Source organism: Equus caballus, chromosome 7, assembly GCF_041296265.1.
Source record: "Equus caballus isolate H_3958 breed thoroughbred chromosome 7, TB-T2T, whole genome shotgun sequence".
NCBI classification, from domain to species: Eukaryota; Metazoa; Chordata; class Mammalia; order Perissodactyla; family Equidae; genus Equus; species Equus caballus.
Window position 1 is genome coordinate 79,398,771 of NC_091690.1, and position 21,579 is coordinate 79,420,349.

General features: G+C 45.6%; 1 protein-coding gene across 50 annotated transcripts in view; it reads left to right on the plus strand.

The window, feature by feature from the left end:
- Positions 1–21,579, plus strand: part of PPFIBP2 (PPFIA binding protein 2) — a 146,191-nt gene that overhangs the window by 86,999 nt on the left and 37,613 nt on the right. For 26 of the 50 annotated variants that reach the window (XM_070274635.1, XM_070274639.1, XM_005612126.4 and 23 more), the window contains 3 exons: positions 1,715–1,846; positions 15,146–15,238; positions 19,918–20,029. In XM_070274635.1, the coding sequence (XP_070130736.1) occupies positions 1,715–1,846; positions 15,146–15,238; positions 19,918–20,029 (337 nt within the window). Of the gene's footprint in view, positions 1–1,714; positions 1,847–11,154; positions 11,338–15,145; positions 15,239–19,917; positions 20,030–21,579 lie in introns of all 50 variants that reach the window. The other 24 variants (XR_011441096.1, XR_011441097.1, XR_011441094.1 and 21 more) reach the window with 1 other exon arrangement.

The window sequence follows — 21,579 nt, forward strand, 5'->3', positions numbered from 1 at the left end:
TGGAAAACAATGTGATGCATTAGACAGAAATGAGTTTTGGAATCAAACAAAGCTTGGTTTGAAAACTAACTCTGCTGTTGACTGACATGTGTCTGTGGCCAAGACAGGCTAATCTCTGTGTCTGTTTCCTCATTTGTAAAATCGAGAAGAACTATTTCCTATCGAATCACTGAGTGGGTTTATTCACAGGATGTAGGTAAAATACCCCACAGTGTCTGGCACTGAGGAGGCGCTCGGTGAATTGATGTCCTCCCCTCTCCATTATATTGGACACACTTATCTGGCTGACTCCTCGTGACCAAGTAGCCCACAGTTCTGGCTGGCAATGCTGCTGCCTCTGCTCTTTATGCCAGCTTCAAGTCTGCCTGGCCCAGGAAGAGCTGTCCTCCTCAGCCCAGTGCTCAGTGAGCTCATTTTGCTGAACTGGTGACTTCTAGATACTCATCCCCTCAGATTAGCAGATGGACGGTGTGTAGCCTGGATTTCTGAGGTACTGAGGGTCTTTGGCCTGGGGAATCATGTATTCCAAGTTAAAATCTCTGTCCTACTTGGTTTGGTTTATGATCTGAAGACTGCTCAGAATATGTGAAATCACAGCTATTGGGTCAGAATGTTGAGACCACCACTCTTGTGCTAGGGTTGGGTTGCCCAAGATGGTACAGAATGTTCAGACCATGGCAGGATATTGTATCTTTTCTATCTGCTCATTTGCCTGATTACTCTCCCAGTTGCCATATTATAGTCTCTTTGCTAGGATCTGTGTATCCAGTGTCTACCATGTGTCAGGATTTTGGAGCTCATGGAACATTGCCTTTTGCCAATGGAGAAACGTTGCCCCTGGACTTTGGGAAATGCTCCTGGTTTCTGAGGTCTTTCATAATTCCTGGTAGTTCTGAGCAGGTGTTTTGCCTTTCACCTTTATTTTTTGTCTTATTAAGTGTATATATTAATGGCAGGTTGTGGTCTACTACTGTTCAAGTGGTGGCAGGACTACTAATGACCTCTCCTGGTCCGTCCTCACAGTAAGGAAAGAATAATTTCTTGCTTACATCCCATAGTGGCCGGGAAAGATCCATATCACATAAACAGAATTCTAATATAATCATTCAGTAAATACTCATTGCATATCTACTGTATGCTCCAGCTCCCTTCTGGGTTCATTGCAGTGAGGTCTTACACTGGGATGTGTTGAAGACTGGGCTGAGCACTGATTTAGCCCAGGAGGTGATATGGAAATTTTGGTTTTGAAAAATATATTGTTAACATAACATGTAATATAAGATATATATTATGTTATGTTAACATAATATGCTGTTAACATAAGCTTGTTTTTTTGTTTGTTCTGGTGGAGAGCACCTGCTGCTTTGCCTTAAAAATAGAGATGGAGAAATTTAGCTCTTTGACTAGACCCCTCCATTTTTCTCTGCTAGGAAATAAAGAATAATGGTTTCTATGGACAAATGTGTTTTTTGAGAAATGTAGCTCCCATTGTCTCTCAGAGCACAGTGGATAGTAGCAGGGGCTGTGCTACCCATGAGTGACCCAGTATCAGCCCAGGCCTGTCCCTAATAGCCTTGTGGCTCATATGCAGCAATCTCAACTCTGTGTTGTCCAACACACAACTTAGAGATTGCCTTAGGCTGTGTGGCTGGAGCTAGCATTGTCCTTGTTGCCATGGAGGTTTATGACTTTGATATCTGTTTTTTGCTTGCAGGAGCTGCTAAGTCGTACATCTCTTGAGACCCAGAAGCTTGATCTGATGACTGAAGTGTCTGAGCTGAAGCTCAAGCTAGTTGGCATGGAGAAGGAACAGAGAGAGCAGGAGGAGAAGCAGAGAAAGGCAGAGGTGAGTGTGATGTACCAAATTCTCCAGGGACCCATACTATACTAAGCTGAGACCAGGCAACACTCCCCTAATGTGGACGTGGGCCATCTGGTCAACGCTAAGCCTGGCAACTGCTGGGTGCCAGAAACATGTAGTAGAGATGCAATGATCTGTTAATACCAAGTTATCAGGTTTTGCTGTGGCTGCAGATTTCAGCAGTACCCAAACCACCCAGTTTTGGCTCTAAAGCTTTATCCTCCCTCAAGCTGCTGACAAGGATAGAAAGAGAATCAGTAGTGGGGGAAGCATCAGACAAGATGTGGAGGGACACAAGATGTCTTCCGTGAGAGCCAAGGTAAGGACGGTGTACTTGGATGAAGTCAGCTGCCCAGCAGGCCACTGCCACTATATCCAAGGAGTTTGGAGACATTCTTTGATATGCATTTCGTTGACCCAGATGGAACCCTTAGATGATGTGTTTCTTTTCTCCTGATAGGCCATATGGTTGAGCCCATGCACAGGCCTTCTCTAAGAGAATGTTTTCCTATATCGTTTTTGTTTTCAGGTTCCATATGCCCTTCCATCTGTCTAGAGCATGCCAGACTTCTTTTTTGGATAAATATTTGGATGAATTTTAGGCTCAGAGGTCCCTTATTTGAGAGAGAACTCCCTGCTTTAACCTTAGATAGCCACCTTCCGTGTGCCTCTACCTACAAGTCCCTGTATTCGCACCTGGCCATGTGAGATGTGGAAAGAAGATAGGCTTTAGGGTGACAAACAGCTTTGCTCAATTATTGACCTAACTGCTTAATAGCTCTTTGAACTTTAACAAGTTAGCTACTTAATCTCTTTGGACTTCAATTTCTTTCTCTATAAAATGGGTAACTGTGTGGTAGAGTCCAAATAAAATTCAAAAGTTAAGTCCCTATCATAGTATCTGCATTTGGTAGGTACTTGGTTTATCTTCATTCCCTTCCTCCATTTAGGCATCTTCAAAATCTAAAGATGGGTATTGTTTCTTTCTATTAAGTGCTAACGTTGTGTACTGAAACCTATCATATTTCTGTGTTTACTGGGTAAACACTGGTGATTGAGGCATTTTTAATGTGTAGGCCATATGCCTTGCATTACTTTTGAGAACATGTTCATTAGTGAGAAGTATCGTTGCCAAAAGAAAGTATCTCCATTAAACAGAGGACAATATCATCTAGTTATTAAGAGTGCAGGCTCTTGAATCAGATTTCCTGGCTGTAATCCAAGCTCAGCTACCCAGTAGCTTTGTGATCTTAGGCAAATAATTTAACCTCCCAGACCTCTGTTTCTTCTTCTGTAAAATGGAGATAGTAATACTTTCTTGTTAAGCATGCTGGAAATGGAAATGTAGACTTACATACATTATTTGCATATAGCAAAGGTCATGCAGACTGAAAACTTATCTGTGTGAAGTATTAGTTGAATAGACTCTGCTTATTAAATGTTGAGAAAGAAGCAATTGAATTTTCTCCAGGTTTAGAGTTACTTTACCAATGTTTTAAGATGTGTGATTACATGTGAACATACATTAAGGCTTTGTGGGCAGAATTCAGTAAACTCTGTGAGAAGGCTTAAAGTGATAGTGACAACACAAAACCACTTAAATTAAAAGAAAAAAAAAAGGATCGAGGGTTATTAGATCACACAACTTGAATAATCCAGGATTTTGAAAGTCCAGTATTACTAGATCCAGGTGACCTCACGATGTCATTAGAAATCAGCCTCAGTGTATCACTTGGTTCTGTTTTAGACTTATTCTCAGGAAGGTTCTCCCCTTTGGTGACAGAGATGGCCATTAGCTTTAGATTTTACCAGCCTGGCAACCCTTGCAGAGAGATAGAGTTTCTCTTTCTCAAAGATTCCAGAAAAATCCCCAGGGTTGTGTCTGATTGGGCCAATTTGGGTCATGTGCCTGGTTCTGAACCAGTCACTATAGGGAGCATGGACCACACATGTGGGTGTGTGAGTGTGAAAGTCAATCCATCTGTGGAAGAGAGCAGCGTTAGTACCAAGCTGGGGCAGCTCAGTTTCTTTCTAGGAAAGATGAGAAGGAAGGACAGCTCCCACTTCTGGGCCAAGTATAGCTAAAGCAGTCATTTTGCTGTTTGCTTTATTTCTGTCTTTTCTGAAGGATTGTTTTTCAATCTGAGTTTTTGGTTTTTGTTTTCCATTAGGCTGTTCATGCATGAGGCAACATGGACCCTGAGCTGCTAGCCTCAGTCCTACCAGATAACAGCCCTTCCCAGTTGCTAATACAAACATTAGGTTTCCATGCAGAGGAATTTTTTAGACTGTTCAAACCTGTGATAATCAGTGAACAGCCACATGACCTGAAACAAATTTCTCGTGCTTGTAATTGAACATAATCTTTGCTGGTATGCCCAGAGCCTCCACCACCGTTTGTAACTATCTGGAGCAGCAGAGGCTTAAAACCACGCAGAGTGCTGCTTAAGCTGCACTTTTCTCACGTGCACAGAGATGTTTATTTTGAGGGAGACATTTAGCTAGCTAAGGTCACTAGAGGTTGTAGCTCCATGAATAAAGGGAATGCTGCCTCTACACTGCTCCTGGTTTTTCTAGTGAATGTGTTTAGCCTGAGGCCTGATTCCTTGTGGTTTGGAAAAGGCAGGACCTGTTTTGTTTTTTTTTTAAGGTAGGCAAATCTGAAATAAACTTCCTCCATGTAGCTCAGGCTTTATCCTCAAATTCCATTTTATGTTTCAATAAAAAAAGGATGCTGTTAAGAGCATGCAGACTGCTCTTTCTGTCTGGTTCTGATCTCAGGCTAAGCCAATCTCCTGCTGCTTGTTCTAAGTTGTGGAAGTGATTACGGATGGTTGTCTATAAACCTGAGGACTTTAACGTGCAGATTTCTTGTCAAATAGAGACAATCCTGACAGCCAGCCTTGCTCAGGAGTCAGTTAGTGGCACCCAAATGAGATATGGTGAATACTGGATTTCCTATTTACCTTTCTCTTGTGAGTGTTTTGCAGTGGTTCTGGGTCATTTCAGGGGACCCAAGAGTGGTTCACTTAGGTTTACTACTGAAAAGCAGGACTGCAGAAGAGTGACTGACATGGAAAGTAAATACCAGAATTAGGAGGATAGAACATGAAAGAAAGAGATCCAGAGGCAAAGGAAAACTTCTGAGTGGTGTGCCATATCAAAGGTGTGTCCCTAGGAGGGCTCTTCCTTGGTGAAGGGAGTCTGGCTTCCCTGAGCGCCGGGAATGCAGCAAAGCCTGTGACAGGATCCCTTTGTGAGATCCAAAGGGTTCGGCACGCACGCACGTAGCACCAGAGCAGCCTGTAAAGAGACAGCAACGATCCAGCATGTGCTGGGAAGTGAAGTCAGCCTAATTGATCAGGGAAATACACAAACATGAAGAGAACCAGAAAGAATCTTTAGGATTTTCTGGTAGAAAATATCTTAGAGCTCGGGTAGTGTTATCATCCCTTCTTTCTTCCAATTGTTAGGGAAGAATTGGAAGGGAGGGATTCTGATTTCTGAACCGGGGCGACCAGAACGATAAACTTGGAGTACAGACCAAGGGCTGGAAAGATTGTATTTGCTCAGAGGAGAGCTGGCCTGACTAGGGGAGTTTTTATATTTTGTGTTCTTATTTTATTTTATTTATTCATTTTTATTAGCATAGGAAGTATACTTCAACAATTCAAAAATCAAGAGTTCTAAAAGGTGTATACAGCAGAGTCTCCTTCCACGCCTGTCCCCCAGCCAGCAATCAGGAACGAATGTTATCAGTTTTTGTATCCTTCTAGAGGTATCTTATGCATGGACAAGCAAATTTTATGTGGAGACACATGCACGCGCGTGCGCGCATACACACACATAAGTATTCTTTCCCCCATTTTTGCACAAATGCACACTATTCTAGACCTTTTCTTTTTTTCAACTTAGCAGTCTTGGAAGTTGTTTCATACCAATTACATTAAAAAAGCCTCCTCATTTGTATTTATGTCTGCGTATTATTCCACTCTCTGACTATGCCCTTATTTAACCAGTCCTCTTTTGATGGGCATTTAAGTTGTTTCCAAGTGTTTACTATTACAAATAATGCTGCTTGAATAATCTTGTACATGTGTGAGGATATTGAAGTGGAATTGATGGATCAAGGGTACATGCACTTGAAATTTTGATAGATATTTCCAAATTGTCCTATGGAATATAGAGGTTATAGTCTCACCCGCAATGTGTAAGAGTGCAAGGACAGTGTCAAACTGAGCATGAAGGAAGAGGGAGAGAAAGAACTAAGTAAAATTGTGAACAATTTTAACAGGTATGTGGGGTGGGAAAGACTGTGACTATGGGAGATGCCCAGAAGTTTCACATAGCAAAGAACCATAAAAAAGAACTGTGAAGGTCGGCAAAACAGGAGTAATAAACAAAGCAGGCTGAGATTACAACACAGAACAGCAATTAGAACTTCATAAATGTCACCTGGACTTCATGGTGTGGCACCCAAGAATGGAACACAGCTGCAAAAGGCTCTGCCCATAAGAGAAACAGCCCTGTTAAGAGGGGAGATGGGCTAGCCCTGGAGAAAAAGAATTACAAAAGTAAGTTGAAATGCTGAGCCTGAGGATAGACAGACTGGAAAATACCATCACCACATGTATAGGGAGAATTAGAGGAGAGTGTCCCCGAAATGTAGGGATGCACCACATAGTCACACTGAGCAGAGGAGGAAAATAGATGAGCTCCTGATACAGGTCCCCAGATTGACTGGGGCAGACAAGGGGCAGCAAGAGAGGGGAGCAGCAATTTGGATAGCTCCTAAAAATCTCCCCCACCCCACTCCCCACTTGTTATAGCTTCTAGCGAGAGGGTAGAGAAAGAAACTGAGAAAAATGCCACTGTAGCTCTAATGGTGAAGCAAAGGGAGAAACTGGTTTATGAAGTAAAAGTGATGGGTCCCTTGAAGAGGGTGGTTATTGTTGTTTGAGAGTTCATGAAAGTGAGGGAGGGGAGAGTTCATAGACACGCACTGTAGACTTTGGTAAATCATGACTTTGAAAGTTCAGAAATAAAACAGAAGATGACTCATGAATATTGAACTACTTAACAATATAAGTCTGACTGTACAGTTTCACGAATAATACCAGTAAAAAGGAAGAGCTTAGAGGTACCTTGAGAGAAACTAGTTTTCAAAGGGGCTTGTACAAAAGATAGAAAGAACAAATAAAAATGCACCTGCATGAACAGCATCAGGAAGGGCAAACCCCAAACAAAAGGACACACTAAGGACAATAGAAAGACTTTTTAGAAAGTTACGTTCTCAATAAGAAGATCAAAGAAAGAATGGGCTCAATTCCACTGATGCCTCTGATAGGCGCAAAGAAGTTAGGACAGCAGTCTCCAAACTTCTTGCTGTAAGTGAATTTTAATGAATCAGGAAAATTCTAGCAAGTGAGTTGCTAGAAAACTGGAAAGTGAACCATTTTCTTCTTCTTTTTTTTTTTTTTTCCAAAATGGGAAAGAAAGATGGATTCTATAATATTTAGTCTGTTGAGTTTGGGGTCAGCCCTATGATGGTTTGTGAGAAGCTGGAAGGCAAAGTAGGGATCCGTGTCCATTAAGAGTGAGTTATGTCACATTGACCTCATTGGTTTGGCCAGGAATACGTCTCGTCATGGTAGACTGGTAAACCTGCACTTTAGCGAGGCATTGTAAAAATGTTGCTTGGATAGTCTTGTGGATAAGATGGAGGAATATAGGATGAATGCTAAAATGGGTATATCGGTACCTAAATGATAAAGAATAGTTCCTAAGGACTAACTCTAGGAAGATTTTTTTGTAGAAGGCAGCAGTAATCTGCTCTTAGCCCTCCTGCCTGTTTAGCATAGTTAGTCCCTAATTTGGATGCTGATATAGAAGGCCTTGACGTTGTGATAACAGGAAGCCAAATAAAAACTATATGGATCAGTTGACATTGGAATGGATAGAAACCTACACAGACTGGAGTGATACATAGGATATTAGAAAGAGTGAAAGAGCCATCAGAAGAACCTGAATAGTGCAAAATTGCTGAAGGTGAGGAATGAAACACTTCAAGAAGGAGCCAAGCAGTTTGAGGACAGAGAACTTACCTGTGATTTGGCCAGGGGCGGGGCACAGAGGAGGAATGGTACCCTCGTATGGTGGAGACAGAGCTTTCTTCCTGGAGATCGAGGGCAGGGAACGAGGTGGTGAAAATCAGGGATGGCAGGTCTAGACTCTTCATTTGAGAGGTTTAAGGATGGAGGGAACAAGAGAAGGGAGAGGGCAGTGAAGTTCTAGAAACTTACGTAGGAGAGAAGAGCAGGCCTGAAGACAGGCAGGGCCAGTGGGGTTGGAGAGACTAGGGATTCAGGAAAAGAGCAACCAATAAGAGCATGCCAGGGCTGTGCGGAGGGGCTGGGCTTTTGTTGTCAGTGATCAACGTCACATAGGCCTTAACTGTGCCCCGTGAGCTTCAGATGTTTTCTGTGGTTCTTCCACTTTCTTTTATTTCTTATGAAGCAAACACTTGATGGCAAAAGGAGAAGCAGTGCAGGAAAGTGAACTCACATTATGGGATGCCTCCTGTGTGCCAGGCACCCCACCAGGGGCTTTACCTGAGTCTCGCTTGATTTAATCCTCCCAAGAACCCTGTGAGGTAGTGAGACCCTCATTCTACTAATTTGAAAATCAAGTTTTGAAAAAGTTTCATAATTTGTCCAAGGTCACATACGAAAAATTGAAGGACTGGAATGAAACCCAGCAGCTGGACGAGTCTGAAGCCTATGCGCTTTTCCCTGTATCATGCTGTCGCCCATTATAGCTTAGATGCCTCTAACAGGCCGTCTCCCTCTTTGGGGAGATGATGGTCAGTTGTTACCTTGAGGAATTGCTTTTGACTCCATCCTTGATTAACCCACCATCCTTTTGCCCCAGGTTCTTGGTTGGAAGGTTAGATGTAAAAAAAAAAATTACCTTTGTTCTAATTGACTTCCAGCCTAGGCTGCATCCTCCCCTCCCCTTCATATTGCTTTTCTCCACCCTAACTTTCCTCTTTTCATGTCTTACCGTCAGTCATGGCTCACAGTCACTATTCTAAATCTGTACCTGCTTTTGCCTCACTGGTGTGTCATTTTCCCAGGCAACCTTGTCTCTTCCCTTACATAGAAGATCAAGCCCATTAGGGAGGATCTCCCTCAACTTCCTGTTTCTCATCTAGAAACCTACCTGGACCGCAATTTGCTTTCACTTCTGTGCTTAGCTGATCCCTCCACCTGAGGCTGCTGATTCCAGCTCTCTCCTCCCTCTTTAATTCCTTCTTCTCCAGCTTCTCAGTCCTCGTCAGTATTCCTAGGGACCTACTTGCTAAACAATTAAAGCACTAAAAGACTTTGAGTCTTCTCAGAAGAAAAAGCATGAACAAACTAAATGTAGTTGGTCTTTTTCTCATGTGGCATCCCCCAGTGATGGCCAAGCCAGGAGCAGCAGAGATAGAGCTAGGCTGTGACTCCTAGTGCCTGGGGCCAGTCAGGCAGGAACCCTTTACCCTTGTCAGCATCTGAGCTAAGCCAGCCAGGGATTCACAATCCAGAGGGACACAGCAAAGGCCAAGTCAGAGCCCAGGGTCTGTACTGGGACTGCTGGTGAGAACCCAGAGGACCGGTATGGTCCCAGTCCATTGGTCAGTGTCCCATCAGGGTTCAGGACCAGGAGCAGTGCAGCTGGGTGAAGATCTGAGGTCCAGGGCACTTACTCAGGCTCACAAGAATCACCTTGATTTCTCAAACCAATCCTCTGGTCTCAGTAGAGAAATACCTTGTTAGCAGATGACCCTGGGGGAAGACAACCTGGGGCTGTCTGTGGGCTAACTCATGTGAGCCAGCTCAAGGGGAGAGTGGCTGAAAGGCCAGGGACCTGCTAATGACAGCAATGACTGCATAGCGGCTATCCCACTCTGAATGGTGTCACCAGAAAGGAGAGCAGACTGGCATGCGGGCCTTATCCCAGTGCCCTTTTAGCCCCAAGCTGCCATGCAGACTCTCAATTTCCCTTCTACATTGGAAAAGGAGGTTCACAAAACATCAAGACATGGGGTAGGACCTTTTCTTCTTTTAGACAGCACTGTCACTATTGGGGGTAGAAACCTCTTTCTAGCATGCCTGGGTGGTTCCCATGGTACCAGTGGGCAGACCTCTCAGTCTGAGATGCAGAGCTTAGAGTATCAGTAAAGGTGGGCAGGGAGGGGCTAAAGAGTTTAATTGGCTGCCACCCCACCCAGCCATGGCTCTGTTCTGCTCTATTGCCAACTGCCCCCTTAAAGTCATATCACTGCCGCACAGGCTGCCCATGGTCTTCCCCAGCCTCTGAGGTTCCTTGCTGCCATGAGTAGCACCATCATGTACCCTGTTACCCAGGCCCATGACTCTTCATCTCCTTTATTCCCACACCCAGGCAGGGGGTCTAGAATGTGCCTACTTGACATCACTTAGACTCACCCCCTCCCTTCCTCTTGACCCAGGCAGAATGTCACTCACTGCTCCCTGAGAGCACTGTGGTATTCTTGGCTGTAGCACTTCCACCTTGTTGTGGTTATTTGTGTGTCTCTCCTCACTCACCAGTGAAAGCCATTGGGTCTCTGCAGAGGGACACTAAGTGTCTATGGAGTAGACAAAGGAAAGCCCAGTAGAGCTGCTAGTGAAAGGAACTCAGAATTGAGGAAGTATGAATTCCAAGAGTTGCAGTTATTTTTCAAAGTTGCCATAAAAGGTCAAAATGTTCTTGAGGCTACAAAGAAGTCAGGTTTGGAGGGGGAAGTGAAGGAGTCAGGTTTGTTATAGGGTGTGAGGGAGAGTTTGGGGTTGGGGATATATTAGCATGCATGAGCGTGGTGTATGTCACCTGTGTGTGGATGTTGACATGTTTAGGGTGGAGTTGGCATGTGTAGCATGGGCGTATGTGTAGAGGGGATGTGTCCATCTGTGCACCCATCTCTGCTATTGCTAGACTCCATGCCTCAGAGATTGACATGAGGGACGATCCCCCAGGATGGCATAAAGGAGCTGCTGGGGGTTTGTTCAAACTACAAGACAGGCCTATGGATGGGGCAGGCCTCAGGAAAAATGCCATGGCTTTTGTTTCCTGTGAAGAAACCAGGTGGTCATGGACAGTGACTGTAGGGTGCCACCTGTCGCTCATTCTCTGCACACTTCCTCCCCTCCATGCTACTCTCCTAAGGAGTTCTGTGTCGGAGAGCTGACTGACCCTGAATGCTTTTTTTCTCCTTTCTCTCCTTCCTACAGTCGGTTCTGAATGTGATCAGTGAGCTGCAGGAGCAGATGTGTAGGCTGCAGCTGGACATCCACAGGCAGATTCAAGAGCGCTTCTTACTCAGTAGGGACAACCCTGAGGAGGTGGTGGCTGGTGATGGTGCGGCCGAGCCCCAGCCCTGCAGCCAGGACAATGCCTGTGGGGAGGGGTCACCTGTAGGAGCCACACTTAAGTATATCAGAGCATGTGTGTGGGGCATTTAACTGGTGGAGGGGCTGGGGTTTCTCCTAACCAGAACAGAGTGCCGTGGCTTAACATGGATCTGTTGTTACCTCTGGGCACAGCTTGGGACTCACCCTCTCAGGACGTGAGCTGAGCTCTCTGACCCTCACGAGCCAAGTCTGAGCAAATGAGGCCAACACTCGGATAGGCGGCAGCTCTCATCTCACTCTGGGCTGGGAGTGAGGTTGTCAGGTGCCCTGAGTGATGGGCATTTATACAAAAGGAAGCCTCAGAATTCCCCATCCTATGTACAATTCAGACACTGATTCTTCTCCCTGAGCTGGGAGATTAAATGAAGTTTCATGTCACGTGATTTTTTTTTTAAAGAAAAAAATAGCATCATGAAAGAATTCTTTCAAATTTATTTTTAAAGAGGTTTATTTCTGGTGAGAAAATAGAACACAAGTTTCCATTTGCTGTGACAATTAAGTCATCTTCTGAATTTCCATGAAAAATTCCCCTACATAAACATGCTAGAGGGATTTCATGACCTCTGGGCCTTGTGGGCTATATCTGACTAGGATTCTGGACTTGTCCCCTCACACTGGTGTGACTGGGTCCTGTGTGACCTGGTTGAGGCCTGGTGATGGTAGCTACACAGACATGAGCCTGCGCCTCCAAGGCCCGCCATCGAACAGGACTTAGAAGCCCAAGGGAAGGTCAATGTCATGGTAGCCATGAGCACTGCAGAGGGTCTGCCTTGGTTCTGTCGGAAGTTACCACGATCCAAACTCAACTATAGAACATGTTGAAGATCTCTACCCAGACTTAGGCATTAGGGGAGGGGCTCAGTGGGGAAAATTTCTGTCTACGTTAAAGGATAAGGGGAATAAGTGAGAGTCAAGATATAAGTGTAGATTTGGATAGGAAACTCCTGAGAGGGTGCTGGAGTGTGCCCCATGTTGAGTGGGGTAACCTAGAAAGACTGCTAAAAGTGAAAATTTACACCAGTTTTTAGAGCTGATGATGGACAACAAACAGCTTAGGAGGAGAACGTGCCAAAGAGGTCACAAGACCCTGGAGATCATCAGGCTCTGTGTCCCCATAGTGGCAGCCCCTTGGGCAATAACCTGCACATTTCCGGTCCTGCCCTCAGCAGACCTGGCGCTCCCTTAGGCAGGGCCAGAAATGTTCTCAGAAAGTGACCTTGGATCTGCTGCAGGTCACAACAGGCCTTAGAGTCTAATGCTGCGGATCTTGGATGCAATAACCTTAGCTTAGAAGACATTTTTTTTTTTTTAAAGATTTTATTTTTTCTCCCCAAAGCTCCCTGGTACATAGTTCTATATTCTTTGTTGTGGGTCCTTCTAGTTGTGGCATGTGGGATGCTGCCTCAGCGTGGTTTGATGAGCAGTGCCATGTCCGCGCCCAGGATTCGAACCAACGAAACACTGGGCCGCCTGCAGCGGAGCACCCGAACTTAACTACTCGGCCACGGGGCCAGCCCCTAGAAGACATTTTTTTAAAAGGGCATCAACAAATACTGACCTCAGCTGTAAGAAAATATTAATATATCACCTTACAAAATTCAGTTGTAAGCAGCGTAACTTCCTGATGGATTGTCTCAGAATGCAAAGACTCCAGGCATGTTAAATGATGACCTGAATTTCATGTGTGCATTCATCAAGAAATAATGCAGACCTACTAGCTAGAAGTTAGCAAAACGGACTTGGAGTTAGCAAAACTCCTCACGGAATTTACAATATAGGAGGAGAACTAGCCACTGGCAGTCATACTAGTTAACGTTTAATTGCAAATGATGTAGAAGATATACAGGATGCCACGAGAGAGTATAGCAGGGGAGCTTGATGGAATGTGGAGGTGGGGATAGCTTTGCTCAGGGGAGGCCTGAAGGATGGGCAGGAATAAACCTGCAGACGGTTCCAGACAGAGGGAGTGGCAATTGTAAGGGCCTAAAAAGTATCCGGTGTGGTTCGAGCATAACCAGGGAGAGATAGTAATACAAGAGGCAGGCACTGGGGCCGGCCTGGTGGCATAGCGGTTATGTGCGCATGTTCCGCTTCTCGCGGCCCGGGGTTCACTAGTTCGGATCCCGGGTGCGGACATGGCACCGCTCGGCATGCCATGCTGTGGTAGGCATCCCACATATAAAGTAGAGGAAGATGGGCATGGACGTTAGCTCAGGGCCAGGCTTCCTCAGCAAAAAGAGGAGGATTGGCAGCAGTTAGCTCAGGGCTAATCTTCCTCAAAAAAAAAAAGACAAGAGGCAGGCAGGGCCTGAGTCAGCCCAGGCTGTGTTGGTCCTGAGTTCAAGTTTATGAGCTTTGAGGAGCAGGGAAGTGCTGGGATCAGATCTGTGTTTTAATTGTATTGTCCCCTGGATGCTGTGGTGGTCAGTGGATTCAAGAAGGGCAAGACGATAAAGGAGCATCCAATGAAGAGACCATTCAGGCTATCAACACTAACTGCTAGATCAGAGAAGTGGTGGTAGAGTTGGAGAGAAATGGAGATTCAAGTTATTTCCTTGGAGGTAGAATTAACAAGGCTTGGGGATGAATTGTGTATGTAGGGGAAAGAGAAGGAGATGTCAGCGGTGGATCCCAGGTTTCTGGCACAGGTGATGAGGCGGATGGAGATGCCACTTAGTGGAACAGGGATGTCTAAGAGGGGGAATTAAGAGTTGCACTGGCCATGACAGTTGTGAGATGCCTATGTGCCATCCACGTGGAGATCTTAAGTAGGGAGTTTGTTATATGAGTCTAGAGTTCAGAAAGTCTATGGAACTAATCACTTTTATGCTAATTCTTTTCTGGTAGGAACCAGTTAGCAAGACCAATTGTCCGTTAAAGGAATCTTGGTTTGGGACAAGGGTGCTTAGTGGTTTTGTCTTTACTGAAGGGGTAGTTTAGAAAGCAGGGGCCCTGGAGTCAGAAGAAATGGGCCTGAATTCCAGCTTCACCCTGGGCAAGTTGTTTAAATATCACTTCCCAACTCAGCAACCTTCAGTGCTCCCTACCGTCCAAAGAATGGCAGCAGAACTCCTGATGTTCTCCTCTAAAAGCCTTTTCAGTAGGGCCCCTCTTCCTCCCAGCCGCATATCCCACCACATGCCATTCATCCTCTGCTCCAGCCCGACAGCCTATTCCCTTTGGCCCCTGCCTCTGCCGTCTCCCTGGATGCCTGCTCCCTCCCTCCTTACTTCAAACCAACCCCCTCCCCTGAATGGAACTCCCAGACTGGCCTCTGCATTTGATACTTGGCATTTCTTCCCTTCCTGTTTTCTTTCTTTCCTGCTGGCTGTCACTTCCTCTGTGAAGCTTTCCAGGATCATGGACCCTCTTTAGGTTCCTTGACCCCCAGCACAGAGAGATGCTCCCAACTAGCCTCTTCTGCTGCTTTGTAAGAAACTGCCTCCTTTAGCATCTCTGTTCCTCCAGATCCCAAGTCTTGTCTGTCCTGCCCCCTACACATATGTGCATGATTTGGGCACACCCTGCAGAGGAGGTAGATGTCAGAGATGGGTGGGCAGAACAGGTTCTAAAAATAAGAAAAAGTTTTCTCTTTCTTATGTCTGAAACTCCCTGGCTTTGTTCTTTAACGGCCACACAGCTTTTCCTGAAATGAGAACCATGTTTCAAGATTTGTGCTGCATTGTGGAGCGTGATGTGGTTGCTCCCGCCTCTGGCATCTTCTGTGCATGAGCTTAACCAGGGCTGTAGATCCAGGGAATGTGCTGCTCTTTAACCATCAGAACTTCGTTTTTCTCTCTCATCCCTCTAGGAGTTACTGCAAGAGCTCAGGCACCTCAAAATCAAGGTGGAAGAGTTGGAAAATGAACGGAATCAGTATGAGTGGAAGCTGAAGGCCACTAAGGTAAAAATCTGTTCTGTTGTTTACGGAGCGGTGTTGATGTCCATTGGGGAGAGTCTGTGATCAAGCTCTGGGTTTGCAGTAGCCTAAGCTTGAGAATTGCAAATTGACCCTACTGCGTGCACTCGCAACAGTGGGCAGATGGTGCAGCAGACAGATTTGATCCAGGAGGGCTCTTCTCATGGGGAAAGCCTGTGAGATTATGTGCTGCTGAAGTAACTGAGTCTCTTTCCTCTTGCTGTGTCCCGTGGCACCACCAGGCCCATGTTGGGCCAAGAAGGGGCTCTGTGAGTGAGTGCTGAGTCCTAAGGCAGAAGAATGCCAGTGTTATATTGGCTGCATCATTTTACATTTAGCAGTCCCCCTAATAATCCATTTTTAAAAATACGCATGCTTTATTTTTAGCAATGAATGTATTTCTAAAAAATGATATATATTTTGAATATTTTTTAACCAAATCATGTTTTCTGTGGAACTGGGGAGCTTGCTATTTAAAGGATGCCAGCGATAAATTCTTTTGTGCAATAAATATCTTCCCTCCCTCCTTTGTTTCTTTCTTCATTTCCTCTAATAGATGAGATGATTCAGCCCACACAATTATTGTTTTGGCCAGAACATTGTATTTAAAAGTGTCAAATTAGCTGTCACTTAAGCTTCAGAGAATTTCACATTAAAATAGAGTTAGGCTGCCCTGGGGGGTGGGGTGGGGTCGGGGGAAGTAGGGTGGGGAAGGAAGCTCTAACAATCCTGGAGCAGCATTTCAGCTTGAGGGAGCCTGGGCAGGGCTGCCTCTGGGTGGGGTGCACACCTGCCATTTCACTAAGGTCTCTGCAGCGCCACCCATGGGTGCTACCTGGTGGCCCCTGTAGGCATTTTCATTTTCGCTTCTTAGAGTTTTTTATTTTTTATTTTTTTTTAAAGATTTTATTTTTTCCTTTTTCTCCCCAAAGCTCCCCGGTACATAGTTGTATATTTTTTTGTTGTGGGTCCTTCTAGCTGTGGCATGTGGGACGCTGCCTCAGTGTGGCTCGATGAGCAGTGCCATGTCCGCGCCCAGGATCCGAACCAACGAAACACTGGGCTGCCTGCAGCGGAGCGCGCGAACTTAACCGCTCAGCCACGGGGCCAGCCCCTCATTTTCGCTTCTTAGAGTTTTTAAACATACTTCTTATTGGAGTTTTATTAACTTCTAGTTTGTACTTTTAGTTTTATTTTTTCTGCAAGTTATTGTTTTTATAATCATAAAAAGTTAATACTCATTATAGAGAATTTTTAAACCATAAAAATATTAAAGGAATAAAAATCACTCATATACCACCCAGGAGCTACCACTATTAATATTTCCTTCCAGGCATTTCATTGGGGGGGGGGGTGGTCAGTCTCTCTCTCTCCCTCTCTCTCTCTTAATTTCCAGTGTTGATAATTTATATACAGTTTTAAATCACACTACTAAAAGAAAATTCTGAACATGATGTTTATATCTATATAATATTACATAAATATAAAATAATTTTCTTAACCATTTTACAGATGAGGAAACTGAGGCACAGAGCAGTTAAGTAACTTTCCCAAGGTCTTACAGCTAGTCAGCACCAATCGTAGGCAATCCAAACACATTTATCCACAGCCCCGTTTTTGTTTACCTGTACCCTTATACATTCTATGCTTCACAGTCACCATTAGGAGCAGTGTTTTCCTCACATAGCTCAGAACATTCTATCAGAGTGCTCCACTCAAGCGAGTCCTGTCTTGGTGAAACCCCTGAAGTTTAGCATACACCTTCTCCTATAAAAGCAAACAACTCTTTTCTTTTTAAATCACCTAAGCTCTTTGCCTTGGCATGTAGATCTTCGAGATACGGCGGGTTATTTAATAACCACCAGGTGTGGAGCACCTCCTATGTGCCAGAGTGTATCAACCCCTTTGCACACATCTTCCCATTTGATGCATAAAACTACCTAGCAAGGCTTATTGGTTTATTATCCTCATTTTACTGGTAAGGAAACTGAGGCTCAGAGTGGCCCTGGTGAGATTCAGATCTGGATCTGTGTCATTCTAAAACTCATGATTTTTTTCCCCCACCTCATCCTGATTCCCTGCAGTAAAAACCTGTACTGTTTGAAAGTTCTTTAGTTTTCTGTGTAAAGCTTCTGGGTCCCTAAAGGTGGCTGATCTTCTGGTGCAGCGACAGTGGGTTGTGGTCCCTGGGTTTAATGAGGCCCAGCAGCCAGAGTGCCCACCTCTGCCTGACACCAGTCTGCATGTCTTTGTCTCAGATCTCTTGCCACCCAGCCCTAGCCTCAGTGGCCTTGGCAGTAGCACACATTGCCCTCATGGTCAGGTAGAGAGCCTCTGGGCTGTGGTGGACTTCCCAGCTATGGGGACAGCTCCCACTCTAAGGATAACGGAACACCTGTCATTTCTGGCCTATTCTGTGGAAATTGGCACACACAAGGTTGGGCCTTGCCACTTGGCCTGTAGAATTTTAAATAGATGACCTCACCCAGAGGCAGGCCTGGGAGAAGAGAGACCTCATCATGCCATGCTCTGTGCTCCGCCTCCGTAGGCCTTCATCACTGGCATCCACTGCGGATGAGCATCAGGCATCCAGGCTCCTAACAGAGACCAGCTCTCACCCTGTCTGCAAAGAAAGGGAGAAATGGGTGTGGAAGGTGCAAGAAAGTTTACGAGAATATCTTCCAAGAATAGTCTGGCCCTTGTAGAAATGAAAGGCATTTGGATTGAGAGTCCCAAGGCCAAGCACCTCAGAAGCCACTGACGCCATTAATCGTCAGCCCATGGGCACTGAGGCCCAGAGTGAGCTATGAAAAGCTGCTGCTTGCCTACGAGTCTCAGCAAGCAATTTGGCACAGCTGGGCTTGGCGCTCTTGCCTTTGTGGGTGGAAACCAGGGCAGAGAGGCAGTGGCTCACAGGGAACTTTGGAGTAAGGAAACCTCACCCCTTGCCATCTTTTTTTTCTTTACGTGGTCATTTCTGTCCCATTTTGGGGAATGTCAGGGAAACTTTATTCAGAAACCCTCGAGGTGGGCTCAGGGAGCCCAAGCCCTATAAGAGTGGCTGTCATCTGAGCTCTGAACTCAGATGCAGAAGGGGTAGGGTGAGTGGAGCCCTGGCTTTGGAGCAGGCGGGTTTGCATCCTGGCCTGGGCACTGAAAGGGTCTGTGACTTGGACTTGAGTCCTGCACCACTCCTGTTTTCTCCCCGGTGACATGCAGGGATGTTGCTTCCTCCCGTAGTTTCCTATGAGGATTGAGGTTTGATGTAAGAAAGCAGTGAGCACAGGGGCCGATGGAGAGTGGGTGCTCCGTCAGTGTGTCCTAAAACTGAATGCAAGGCCTGTTTGGTGGAGGAGCCAACAGCAGGGCCTGTGCTCATTTGCTTACTTGGAGTTGTTCAGAGATTAACTCGGGCCTCAGTGGGAAAGGACAAGCCCATTGCATAACCCTGAGAGATGAAGGAGGGACAAGATTGGGCTACCACACGGGGAGGGGGTTGACTGGCTGGGGGTCAGTTCTCACCCCCTTTCTTAGTCTGATTTGTTGCTCAGAGGACTAGCTCATTATCTATAAGGGAAGAAGGAGTAGATGAGAGCAGCAGTAGTAGTACCATTTATTGAGCACTTACTACCTAGCAAACACTAGGCTAAGTTGTTTGTGATCATTATCTTATTTAATCCTCACTACAGCGCCATGAGGTAAATGCTATTTTTCCTATTTTATACACGATCCAAGACTCAGAAGTGTTAATTCACTTTCCCAAGGTCACCCAACTGGGAAATGAGAGAATCCAAGTTTGACCCCCAAAGCCAGTGTGCCTTTTGGGATGGCACCTCCACAGTTCTGATCTTCTAATGACTATGGGAAGGGATGGACAACCATGCCTGTTATGTGTGAAATTTAACTGTTGTACTTAGTAGAGATGTGGGAACCACCCAATGCAGCTCCCCATGTGTGTACATATATGAATGTGTGTATGCACTTCTGTGGCTGTATTTACATGCTTTGTTTATAAAAGTATGTATGCTCAACCCATCTGAATGCTTGCATGTAATTACATGTGGGTGAGGGTTCACAGGTCCCTGGAGGTTGGGCAGAGGCAGTGACTATGCATAAAGGCTGGGAGAGTGTTTGAGGCAGGGGACTCTTGCCTCACTCTGTCTGTTGGTGGTGATTTGATTTCCACTGTGTTTCCTGTATGGGGTGGAAAAATGAAAGATGCAGACGCTTGTTACAAGTGTGCATACACGCCATTGCAGGAATATCTTGGGAGAAGGAAGACCATGTCCAGAAAGAGAATATCCATCTTTGGATCAAGGGCAGCCCTCCCATTGTGTGAGGAGCACACAATTGCAGCTCCTCGGACCTCAGTGGTGTTTGGGCTTCAGAGAGCAGGGCAGGGAAATAGCCTGGTCAAGTAAGAGGATGCAGGAGAAAAAGCAGGTGGATGGCCAGCGCCATGGGCAGGTCCAGATTGGCCAGGAAGAGTGAGTTCATTCGGCAGAGCTCCACCTTGTGGGGAGGGTAGTGAGCACCTCTGACTGCTGACCTCTGGCACCTCTGCTGCTAACTTCCTAACATGTCCTAGGACTCGTTGGTCCTGGGCTCTGATTTGAAGCACTTTATCATGGTCTGTTAGTAGGGATCCTCTGTTGTTCTTCCAGGCTGAGGTAGCCCAGCTTCAAGAGCAGGTGGCCCTGAAGGATGCAGAAATTGAGCGTCTGCACAGCCAGCTCTCCCGGACTGCAGCTCTCCACAGCAACCATGCAGAAAAAGGTACCTAGCTTGACTGTGACAGAATGCAGTGGCCCCTGGGCCCTCTCTTCTGTGTGTCTATGATTGAGTATGTGTATGCCGGTGTGAGTAGGCATGCTAATGTGCATGTACATGTGTATGCATGTGAACGTGTCCAAGTGAATGGATGCATGCATGTGTGTGCGTGAATGGCCCATAAAGCACAGCTCTATTGCGGAATCATTGCCATGAACCCCTGCCCTGTCCAGAAGACAGCTCCGAAGGCTTTTCTCAGATGCAGTCTGATCATTGAAACTCTGTGCAGCCACCTCTGGAGTTTTTACTCTTTCACTTGATTGAAAGGATTTGTTTTTGTGTCATCACTAAAGGGGAGGCTGTGGCAATTCATTCAGTCATTTAATGGATCCCTGCCTGATACTCGTATAAGGCCCTAAGGTTACAGAAACAAGTCAGTTATTTCTCATTCTTTGAATCTCAACTTAAATGTTACCTCTCAGAAAGACCTTTCCTGGCTACCCTACCTCAAGTAGGTGCCCCCAATCCTATTTTTCTCTAACTGAGCACTCTTTGTTTCCTTCATAGCACTTTTTATAATTTATCTGTGTTATATTTGGGGAGATCTCTTTGAACAGACTGCTGACCTCACTCTGGGTCAGGAACTGTGTCTGTCTTGTTTAAGACCATATCTGCAGAGCCTAGCACAGTGTTTGGCACATGATAGGCTCCTAAGAAGTATTTATTGAATACATGAAAAAATAGTGAATGGTCCTTGAGGAGTTCCAGTCTTGCTGATTAAAAATAGAGGATAAATCCTCAAATACTCTTAACACATATTTAATATTTACAGCTATTTGCCTTGTATACAAAATGATGACACACCTTCTAACTTCTCCTCTTACCACCAGGCTGCAGAGCTGGGGGAGATTATGTAGCCCTGTGGGTTGGCCCCACTACTGAGTCTCGCCTTCGCTTCAGCACTGCTTAGCTTGGATCCCTGACTCAGATGGCAAACCATGTAGCCATGAAACAATGGCTTAAGCTGGAGATAGAAATTAGTGACCAATATGCTCATCCCATCGCTCAGCCTTTCTCAGTGTCTTTCTAGGTCATTGAGTGTGTCATCTACCTTCCAGGGCCTAATGTGGAAGTTGGGTCTCCCTAAGATACTCTAGCCTCTCTGTGCCAGAGAGCACTCCAGGCCATGACTTCTGGGCCAGGCAGACTTCCCACAGCACCCCATGCTTCCTTACAGTCTAAGCCTTCCAGGCTCTATGCCATTCCATCATCAGACATCTCTTGAGCTGTTTTTTGTTTGTTTGGGTTTTTTTTTTTTTGGTCATTTGCTGCTCAGTTGGGTCTTGCCCAAAGCATCAAGGTTTGCCAGTCTTCATCTGGAGCTTACGGCTTCCCCCTAACCCCAAACTGGGCTGCAGAGCTGATCCTTACTTTCCTCTGAAAATGAATCCCTACAACTATTCACACAAAGCCTATAAATCTGTTCTTCCTATTCTTGTTGGATGTGGCAAGCATCCGAAAAGGAAATGGGGTGCCTATACTTCTGTTCCCTTTTC